The sequence below is a fragment of the Perca flavescens genome, chromosome 16, assembly GCF_004354835.1.
Source record: "Perca flavescens isolate YP-PL-M2 chromosome 16, PFLA_1.0, whole genome shotgun sequence".
In the NCBI taxonomy this organism is placed as follows: Eukaryota; Metazoa; Chordata; class Actinopteri; order Perciformes; family Percidae; genus Perca; species Perca flavescens.
Genome location: NC_041346.1, coordinates 744722 through 756273, shown reverse-complemented (window position 1 = coordinate 756273; position 11552 = coordinate 744722). Strand labels below are relative to the sequence as shown.

Here is an 11552-nt window from a genome sequence, read left to right as displayed (position 1 = left end):
TGCAATTTAAAGCTTAACAGTATTGTAGGCTACTGTAACAGCTGTCTCTGAAGTGTTTAGAGGTTAGGTTACATATGACCATGTGTGCACTGCAGTTTCTCAGACATAGCGGTGTGTTAGAGTGTGCTCTCTAATAGAGCCTCTGTTAGAGGTGATCATATGGGGCTTAGCCTCAGGCACAGGTGTGGGAAATCAAACTCGGGTTGGCCCTAAAAGGCCTACTTGGTGACAATACACTACTACAAGGGAAGTGTTGATCCATCTCTCAGTAAAAAAGGTTAGTCCCCACTCCCCACAGCCCCACACAGGAAGCTTCCAGACACACAGCACGTTGGTGCAGTTTCCGCCGCCCCCCGTCGTCCTCCCCGTCTCTCTCTTCCCTCTCATAGACTCGCTCCCTCCACATGAGCAGAACGTCACGCCTACTGTTTGGGAAATGTGATGTATTCTCGCGACATTTCCCTCCGCCTGAAAAAAAGAGACGCGATCGATGACATCTCGCGAGCCCATCCTTCAGTGATGCCGACTGCAGTGTGTGTATAATAGCAGCGAGGGCAGCAGCGGGAGTCTAGGAGAAGGTGCAGCAAGGTCGACAACAGCATCCTGCCCGGAACGACACAAAGACCGGAGGTGGACGGGATTTAGTCCAGTGGTCGAGCGAGTGAAAGTTACCGGGGGTATTTTGGATTTACTGCCGCGAAAGAAGAAGAAGGAGAGTGGCCGAAAGTTTCTAGACTGTAGCCTCATTTTCCGAAGCAGCTAAAGAGCTATCGTCCCCGCTCTCCGCTCGTCTCGGAGCTGCGGGCAGAGCACACGGACTTCCACACTTCCTCCAGTTAGTTTGTGGGCCATAACGTGGCCTCACACTGTTTTCACGTACATTTGTTTTTTTGTGTGTGTGCCATGTCAGCGACTTCCTCCACAACGTCTGCTCCGACAGAGAATGCCGCTCCGGAAAATGATTTTCTAGCTGCAGATGGTGGGCTGAAGCCGCCCGGTCCGACGCCCAGCCAGAGCCGGTTCCAGGTAGACCTTGTGGCTGAGGCAGCGGGCGCCAATGAAGACAAGTCTCCTAGCTCCGACGCCTCCACCACTGTCCCATCCAGCGATAAGGCCACTCCCGTCGCTCCTCCGGAGGCTCTGAGTGCTGATCCAGGTGTCGGCGGAGAGGAAGCCAAAGGCCGGTTTCGGGTGGTGAATTTCGCGGATCCGAGCGCAGCGGGGAGCGCGGCCTCTCCGGAGGCGCCGCCGGCTGAGAGCCTGCAGAACGGGGACACTGTGATGAGCGAGACCAGCTTGCATTCGTCCACAGGAGGCCAGCATCACTATCACTATGACACCCACACCAACACCTATTACCTGAGGACTTTTGGCCACAACACCATCGATGCCGTGCCCAACATAGATTTTTATCGGCAGACATCAGCGCCGCTGGGGGAGAAACTGATCAGACCCACCCTGTCGGAGCTGCACGACGAGTTGGACAAGGTAAGCCCCCGCACATGGTTGTGAGACAGGCATGACACCGCGGTGGCTTTATCGCTCATAGTCAATGTCTTTATAGCTGTTAATAAGTCTTGATAATAACAATTATTGCACGGCGCCATGACTTCAAATAACGGGCAAATCAAGTGCTCACATCCTCAATTAGCCTACTACAGGTGTGTGTGTGTGTGTGTGTGTGTGTGTGTGTGTGTGTGTGTGTGTGTGTGTGTGTGTGTGTGTGTGTGTGTGTGTGTGTGTGTGTGTGTGTGTGTGTGTGTGTGTGTGTGTGTGTGTGTGTGTGTGTGTGTGTGTGTGTGTGTGTATAATGTAAATGGACTGTTCTTATATAGCGCTTTTCTAGTCTGAACGACTACTCAAAGCATGGTACAGGATCCATTCACACACATTCATACACTGTGGCCGAGGCTGCCGTACAAGGTGTCACCTGCTCATCAGATAATCATTCACACACATTTTATTTTTATTTTTTATTTATCCTTTATTTTACCAGGTGATGTCCCATTGAGATAATCAAATCTCTTTTACAAGGGAGCCCTGGAGCAACAGTACACAAGTTACACAGAATCACAAAAACAGACACAGCAAAGAAAAAACATTTACAGTACATGTAAAACAATTTACACTCCGATGCGCAGCATCGGAGTGTAAATTCGGGGTTCAGTGTCTTGCCCAGGGACACTTCGACATGGGACTGCAGGGCCAAGGATCGAACCACCAACCTTCCGATTGGAAGGCAACCGCTCTACCACTGTGTGTGTGTGTGTGTCCCTGTCCCTGGCAGCCTGCACGCTGCTCTGTTTCTCTGTAGCATTCACTCATTTCAGTGTCCAGACAGAAGCTATGGCTCAGAGTTGGAGGTTATCAAAATGACTGGCCCTGTACCTTGGTTACATGTGCACAACTGATGCTTTTATGCTGCGCTGTCGTTGTGTTTACTTTATGAACAATACACTTATTAAAGGTACACAGCAGTCTGAGCTGGTTGTAATTGGTCAGGTGATTCTCTTGCGTAAGATCCACTCTGACCGAAAGCCAGGTTTGATTCTGTAGTGTTTAGTGAAAGCTTGGATGTTTTGAAATGTTCCATATAACTAACTGTGCGTTAGTGAGGTCCAGCTCCGGTAGACCTGGCTCACGGTTAATCTCGAAGGTGTTGGATGGGTTGAGGCCAGGGCTCTGTGCAGGCAAAACCATTACTTTATGGAGCTGGTTTTGTGTTGTCTAAAATACCATAGTGTATGCTGGAGCATTGGGTTTTCACTAGTGGTCAACCATATGGGGGCCTGTGCCACAACAGCCCAGACCAGAAGTATAGTATATGGGCCTGGGTGTTGACACATTACCATTACCATTATTACCATATGTGTCTAAAAAAAGATGGGAAAGCTAGAGCAGATAAATAAAAAAAAAAAAAAAAAAAAAAAACACTGAAAAAGCTTTAAGACAAAAGTTTCTAAAGAAGTCCACTGGGGACCAAGTACAATCATTAGATCTGAGAAAAGTTATTAAGTTAGCTTTGATGCTCACATTGATTTTACATTCAGGCTTAAGTGGTGCCAAAACGGCTTGGGTGCTGCACCTAAGCCTTATAATTGTAGGGAAAATCCAGACCTTTTTAAAGTTGGTCAACATTTCAAAATATCTCAAAACATCTGTCAGGTGGTTCAGTGACTTAAACTCAGTTTGGCATCAATGAGTTTCCATCATGTCCTATTAGCAAGTGATTATAAAGAGTAATTTCACCTGGAGTGTGTTTATCTGACCCCAAGTCGCTTGAAATCGTCAAGGTTACATTTTGATAAAGTTCACAGTGGCTGTTGGTAGGGCTGGGCGGTATGGAGAAAATCAAATATCATGATATGTTTGACCAAATACCTCTATCGATACCACAACGATATTTTAGTGTGGTGCTTTCACAAAATATTTACATAATGAGATTTTTGATAAATAATGTGGATTAAATGACTAAGTGGGTAAAAGCAAATAATAGAACAGCTACAACAGTCTAGTAAGTTCAGAAAATGACATCACTCTACTGTAATGCAGCCTTTAAAACCAGGAAAAGACAACTCTGACTCATGCCATATTACAATATCCAAAATCTAAGATATCGAGTCTCATATCACGATATCAATATAATATGGATATATTGCCCAGCTATAGCTGTTGGCAGCAGCAGCCTGGCTAATGCATCACAACCCTGATGAATTTGCACTGGTTACTCACTCTGGAGAGCTCTGCACTGTAAACATCCAGGCTATGAATAGAAGACATTCATGAAATGCAGTCCTTCCACTCAGCTCTGGGGCCTCTAGTGTCTTTTCTGAATAAGAAAAACAGTTGTTTGATGCACTTCAAGCCAATGGTTATCATAGTTGATAACTAAGCTGATAACAGCATGATTCAGAGGGCCATTGTAGATGTAGCTGCTTGACTGTGTGTAGTACTTAAGTCTGATCTTTTGTTTCAGAAGTTTTAAGAGCGCCTGGCTGATATTTTGGAGTTTGAGGCGGATACTGATTTAAAGGTGTACAACGGATCACGAAACTCAAGGTTTGTGTCAGATCACGGTTTTGAGTCACGGATCGGATAGATTTTCAGATCAGCACCTAAAAGGAGGGGGGGGGTATTTTTTTTCTAAATAATTTCCATTTATTACTTAAGAACTGTGAATAAAAACCCAGTGCGTTCTATCCCAGGGAGCGGAGTTTGCTTTCCCGGGAAAAAAAGGACTTTCACCCAGGGCTGTGCAATTAATTGAAATGTAATCGTGATTTATGATTTTGGCTCCCAATGATCACAAAAACAGAATAATCGAGAAAAACAATTATTTAGCTCATTATGTTTGGCAAGTAAACTGAAAAAATAAAGTTTAAATAGGAAAAGTATTAAGGCAAATTTCACAGTTCTATGTGTTTTTTAACCGTTAACTTTTTTAAGTTCAATAATTGCAACACATTTCCAGAAGTCAACAAGTAATCGTGTTAAATTATCGTGATTTCAATATTGATCGAAATAATCGTGATTATATTTTTTTCCATAATCGAACAGCCCTACTTTCACCCCAGAAATGCGTGTTCCTCAAGAGTGTTGTAATCCAAACCACCATCTTTTTCTAAACTAAACTAGTCGTTTTGGTGCTTAAACGTAACTCTCACCTAAGCTTAGCCTCAATGTCCGCCGAAACGACCGGCGGCTCGCGGTGCCCTGTACCCGGCTCAAAGCCCCCTATTCTTGGGTAACTCAACTACCAAACGCCGCTGATCCGACGGAGCTCTCTAGCCGGCGTCACGGCTTTTCGAGTTCTTCCGCTCCTCCTGTACCCATGCCAATAACGTCTATCAACTGCTTTTAACTTTTAATGCCCTGTTCACGTGAACAGAAAATTGCGTTGCCTGTATCTTTTTACGGCAGGCCTTCATACTTTAAGTAACGGTGACAGTAAACATTTCACACTAATATCATGGTTAAACTTTGCAATCAATCCCCGGTTCACATGCATTCCGAATCATGAGTGTTTATCCGTACAGACCACGGATCAACTATGGTTCATTACACCACTACTGATTTATATTTATTTTCTCTTAAATGAACATCTGTTAAGAAACCATTACATTTGGTTATTAAATAGTGTAATCAAGCTATGTAGTGAGCAGGACATTTGACATTGTAGAATATGTAGACTATATACAGTTTCTAAATGACCTTAATCACATCTTTGATATTTGTTGTTCCATATCAGCTGATATGACATATCAGTATCGTGTATATCAGGGGTTCTCAAGCTTATTACTCTGTGGATTATTTTCTGGATGAATAGATTACTAGTTTGGCCTCTAAAATGTCAGTAAAAGGTGAAAAATGTGGATCAGTGTTTCCCAAAGCCCAAGATGAAGTGTCTTGTTTTGTCAACAACTCAAAGATATTCAGTTTCCTGTCCCAGAGGAGAGAAGAAACTAGACCATAATCACATTTTAACAAGCTGACATCACTCAAGCTTTACTTTTTTCATAAGAAAATGACTCAAACCAATTTGATTATCAAAATAGTTGCCGATTATTTTAATATTTGACAACTAATCGATCTTTCCAGCTCTATTCCAAACTAGTTTTGCTTAGCTTTAGCACCAACGCAGCAAGCCTAGCTCCATCAAAGATGTTTAACTTGCATGTTGTGTGTAGGACTGGGTAATTCAACGAAGTATCCTAACACAAAGTATCAAAAGTAGGCTACTGAAAGCTGGTATAGAATGTCTGGTCAGACTCATGATCTCGTTTACTTTACCTGATTTTCTATCAAAACGTTGCCAATTTTACACTGGATTTTATTTAGTTGAGTTCTTGTACAGCAGCTTGTGTTTAGACATTTAACAATTTAGAGTTTTGCCTTGTTTTGTTCAATGAAAAAAATGTTTTGTGGATACATGTTATTATTTCTGAAAGTAAGGTGTTTGGTACATTACATAGCCATATTTATTTATTTATTTATTCAAAACTGCAATATATTTATTGTACTGTTTATACTTTGTATATCACATTGCGCTTTTTTTGCAGTTCTGGTTGGACGCTAACTGCATTTCGCTGTCTTTGTACTTGTACTCTGCACAATGAAAATAAAGTTGAATATAATCTAATGTAATCTACAGGAGGCCAGTTATCGTATAACCACAAGTATTTCTAAAATAATTGAAACTATGCCCAGCCCTCGTTTATGTGTTAGGCTAATAGAGACGGAGGATGAGTCATCAGTTGGAATAATTTCAACTTTCAATTTTATTTTTGTCCACAGAGGGCACTTGGTTTACAGCAAGGCAAACAATACATGAAGACATATACATACAGTCCAGACGGAGATGGGGGAGGTGTCCTGAATACCAGTGGGCTAGAAGGCCAACAGTAGTCACTAGTGACTGACTTTCACATTGTCGAGTGTACAAAGCATTGTAACAATGCAGTGAAGACTGTCTCTGTGCAACTTCTGAAACTGTTGCATGTTCATCTGTCATGTTTATACCCTGCTAGAGTTTAGGTGCAGAATTACACACTATATTGCAAAAGTTGTGTGCTGGTGTTGAGTAAGCACCTTGCATGTAATAAGTTAAATGTAATCTCCAATCTGTGCAGGATGCAGGAAGCAGGGTTCTGCTCATTCAGTTTGCTCAGATCTGGGGCTCGTAAATGCAAAAAGTTAGAACAAACCCAGTTGGTTAACAGGTCAACAGTCAGTCAGGATCAAACCGGGTCTTTCCCCTTTTATAGGACCCGGCCCAATTGAACCCGACTCCAGACTGCAAACCTGTGTCACGGTAGGATCCACTGTAATGTCCTGACACATGTAAGACCCAAACCTAACTTTATTCAGTGTGCCAATGTGCTGCAATAGCAGCAATCGGCACAATGACTATTGTTTCTCATACTTATTTTTTATTCTCCATCTTCCGCCACATTTTTGTCCCACTAAGGCTCACGAAGCGTTGCACACACGCGCACACACATGACATCATCACGTGGGTAATGCTCGGGAATGGTGTGCTATGTGTTTTCTAAGAGATTTGCCGCACGGTTTTCACGAAATCGGCAAAAAAACGCGCAAAATTTCCCATAGACTTTAATGGGAAATCGTCGGGAAATTGCTAAACATCGCTCAAAACAAGCCCCCTTTGGGACCAAGCTGTATCGCCATACTTTAATGTAGAAAAAAGATTAAAAGTTTAAACCGAAGACATGGCTTTGGCCTTTATTGGGCTGAATGGGCATTCGGATATCAAGCACGGTCTCTACGAAATCACAGTTTACGTATCGTCGTCTTTTCAGACCGTTTCAGATTTTCCCATGTGTGTGTATGGGGCCGGAATGTTGAGAGTTAATCTTGTGGCGGTCGCAGACATGTGACTATGGAATCCACCGGACGTACACTTTTTGCTCTAGACACTCCAACTGCCGATAGAAACAGTGGAGTTGCAGTACGATTCGCTGAAATTTCTTTCCAAACAAACTGCTCTCTCCCGTACAATTTTCACTCTACATACATCATAGTTGGTCAAAATGTAACAAATCTTGTCCCGGTCGCAGACATGTGACTATGGAAACCACCGGACCTTTACTTTTTGTTATTTTGAAACCAACTGCCGATAGAAAGTGTAACAAAAGTGAAGCTGCAGTACTTCTTCAGACTGGCTGAGATTTTCCATTGTGTTTGTATGGGGAGAGAATGCTGAGAGCTAGAGGGTGAAGCTGCATTATGATTATCTGAAAGTTTTCCAAACAAATTGCTGTCTCCCTCCTACAGTTTTCACTCTTCATACATCATAGTTGGTCAAAATGTAGGAAATTTTGTGCCGGTCGCAGACATGTAACTATGGAATCCAACAGACGTCCACTTTTGGCTCTCTTGATACCAACTGCCGACAGAAACTGAACAAAGTATCTGAAGGATGCAGATGGTTCCCTGTTTGTTACCTGCTCTGTGTCCCATATGTTTGACACCACAAACATAAAAACCACATCAATGCGTTCGCCAGACTTTTGTCTCTCTGGTGATCATAATATTTTGTCGTTTGGACCCACGGTTTTTGAATTACAGAACAAACTTAAGAGGATTAATTATCATTACATGTATACGTTTGACCCATGGAAGACACTGTCTCCCCCTCTCTACCCCTGCACTGTGGAAATCACCATAGCAACAAGTTCACACCCTCACACACCTCCTCTTTACTGTAGGCCATGTTGTCCTCTCTTTACAGGAAAGCAGAGTAAAGGTAGCTCAGATAAACTGTTACTAACGATATTAACTATATACCTTTGGTGTCGATGGCCTTTACTCAAGCAGTGTTGAATCACTTTAGCAACACATACTGCCACAGGAGAAGAAGAAAAGGAGAGGACAAGAAAACTTAAAACCACATCAATGCGTTGGCCAGACTTTTATCTCTATAGTGATGATGAGAGGAGGAGGAGAGGAAGGAAGGAGAAGTGTTATTTCTCAGCTAACATGATGTAATGATGGACTAACTGACCAACTGACTGACTCCTAACTGACTTCAGACCTAATCACCAAAAGCTTTTTTTCACCAGACTCCATGTAAATAAACAGTCATTTAAGCATCATAAAACACACTACATTAAAAGTCGACAGAAACCAAATAAAGCTATTAAAAGCCGTTTTTGGTCTTCTCTACACTTGTCCAACCATCACAACTCTAGTGGTGGTTGAAATAAACACATAGGTTACCGATTTACATGTGAAAATATGTTTGCTCTATTCACGCTAAAAGTACTATCTTTTGAATGGAGTCTGGTGTGTTTAGCGCTAGCTTCTTCATAGCTGTTTCTGGTAAACAGAAAGGTCTTAAATAGGTTTTAAAAAGGTATAGCTCTAAAAGGTTAAGACAATTAACACTTCACCATTAAATCAACACTGTATGTATTTAAAATTTAAGCAAATTATATATATATTGAATTGCTGAGGCTTGTCGCTAAACCCACCAGACTCCATGTAAATAATCAGTACTTTAAGCATCCTAAATCCATCAAACTCGTATTCGCTCTCTCTCTCTCTCTCTCTCTCTCTCTCTCTCTCTCTCTCTCTCTCTCTCTCTCTCTCTCTCTCTCTCTCTCTCTCTCTCTCTCTCTCTCTCTCTGTGTGTGTGACAGTGTGACATATGTTTCTACTTAGCTAGTGTTATTGAGATGTGCACCAAGTAGTAGGCACACTGTAAAAATTTCTTCCGGAATTTTCAAGTTTCATCTGTTCTCTGATATCTACTAAAATTATGATTCCAATGGAATAGTTTCTTTGTTTGGAATCGTTTTGAATCTGAATATCGGTTGCAAATTTAGAACACCCAAGTTTTGGTTTCCATAGCGACCGCCGTACTTCCAGGTGCTTGTTGTGTTGCAGCCATGGAGTACAGTAAGCGGCGTCTAAAGTGTCTCTTTATTTTGAAAAGGCCTGGTAAAACTAAATTATCATTGAATCAAAATCAAATGTTTCTCTTATCTGTGAAATAAGCATGTGACCTGTTTCAACTCCACCCCTCAAAGAATTGGAATCAATAAGAACCGGAATTTGAATCAGAATTGTTAAAATCCAAACGATGCCCAACCCTACTCCTGTACTTGTAACACATGGATGCAGGTGATTGGCAGAGAGAGAAAGGCATGAAATGTCTGTTTGGGGTCTTGGGTCGAGTCAAGGGTTTCTTATTTGGCAGCACAAGTTGGGTTAAGTTGAGTAGAGTTCAGCTGGGTCAAGTCTTGAAGACGCGGGTAGGGGCTGGGGTCTGAATAACGAGACGTTGTCCAGTATGTCCCTCAACGTGAGCAGGATGCTTTTGTCCCCGATCACTGCCTCCGGTCAGTTATAGTAAATGGAAAAACAGTGAAAAGCAATCTCCCTTCCTTAATGCCTTAATCTCTGTTCACATATCCAGCCGCCAAGTAGTAAGTGATGACAAGCTGGTCTCATATTGTCTCAAGGTTGTGAAAGAGCGCTCCTGTTGCATTCCCTGGTCAGAATATATTGGCTCTTCATAGCAAGTATGTCGTACAATATCGGGAGTCGAGCTATTTCATCACCACTGAATTACTGCTGCTGGCAGATCTGCACCATCAACTGATAGACAGCGGGATTTAATTAGCAGCTGTGGTTGGCTCACATTCATAGAGGCAGCACTGTTAGGCTCCGTAGCTTTGGTGTCTGAAATGTGGGGCGTTTGTACTGGTCTGAAGGTCATGATGACCGTGGTGTTTGCTCTCAAACATTGGAGTCTGCACGCCCAGATCGAAATGTGGAATGGAAATTCTACTGTACCAATTGACTGTTAGCCATGGGCTTTTTCACAGCAATCAATGAGTCATTCAGTGTCCCGTCAGGGGCGTTAAGAGACCGACTGACTGAGTACTGCTGCTTTTCCCTGATGGCCGCTGAACACTTGGCTTCTTCATGTAACCTGATAGGGCCAGACATGGTGGGGATGGTGAGACCTTAAGTAGAAGATTGGGTGTGTTTGGTGGGATGGAACAGGCAGGAATGTCTGAGGATACATTTACATTTCTACGTTTTGGTTTAAAAAGGAATATCTTCTGCTACGTTTCCCTCTCTCATTCCCCCTGCTCTGGTGTTTCCCCTTCTCATTCCCCCTGCTCTGGCATTTTACCCCTCTCATTCCCCTGCTCTGGCGTTTCCCCCCTCTCATTCCCCCTGCTCTGGCATTTCCCCCCTCTCATTCCCAGAAGTAGCGATGTAAATGTAGCCCGACTGTCTTGGTGTATCGGGCTCTTGATCAGGCAGCAGCAGTAGTGTGCTGTAGGTCTATATTGACGAGTCAGAAGGGAAACTGTGACAGGGCAGATTTATTCAGGCTGGAGCGGCCAAGCATAAAGGCCTTGCTTAAATATTGATGCCCGCTCAGTGTTGCTCCAGTGTAGCAGCTCCACTGTGTCTAAAAAGCCTACAGCTGTAGCATGCCCTTTTACTTTTTGAGTAATTTAGTTGAAGTTTAGATTAGTACTAAGTAAACTTCCACCAGTTTAAAAGTGGCATCTCAGCCGTGACATTAAAAACAGAATATAAAATAATTCGGTGTGTTACTGCCTGTGCACACATGGCACAGTAGTTGGAGTTGTACTATTTTGCTTAACATGGCCACAAGTGCAAATCCAATCCTAAATCTTTACAAATATTATACAAATCCAAATATCAATATGTTTTAGGAATAACTATTATATGAACAGAATCTAAAAAAGAACATCTAAAAGTGTGATTCAAGTATAAATTTAATAGTTCAATATCTTGAGTGATATGCTTATTCTTTCTTTCTGAGAAGAGTTTTTACATTTTCCTGCTTTGTGGAGCTGCCGCTTTGAAGCCTCGAGTTTGACAGATTTTCTTTTCTTTCTTAAGTTTTTTTTTTTGTGGCATTTTTAGGCCTTTATTATGATAGGACTGTTTAGACCTGAAAGGGGAGAGAGAGGGGGAATGACATGCAGCAAAGGGCCGCAGGTTGGAGTCGACCCTGCGGCAGCTGCGTTGGGACTAAGCCT

General features: G+C 42.6%; 1 protein-coding gene across 1 annotated transcript in view; it reads left to right on the top strand.

Moving 5' to 3' along the window:
- Positions 1–515: 515 nt before the first annotated feature.
- Positions 516–11552, top strand: part of slc12a2 (solute carrier family 12 member 2) — an 89617-nt gene continuing 78580 nt past the window's right edge. The window contains exon 1 of the mRNA XM_028600773.1: positions 516–1488. Coding sequence (XP_028456574.1) covers positions 904–1488 — 585 coding nt within the window. The 5' untranslated portion in view covers positions 516–903. The remainder of the gene's footprint in view (positions 1489–11552) is intronic.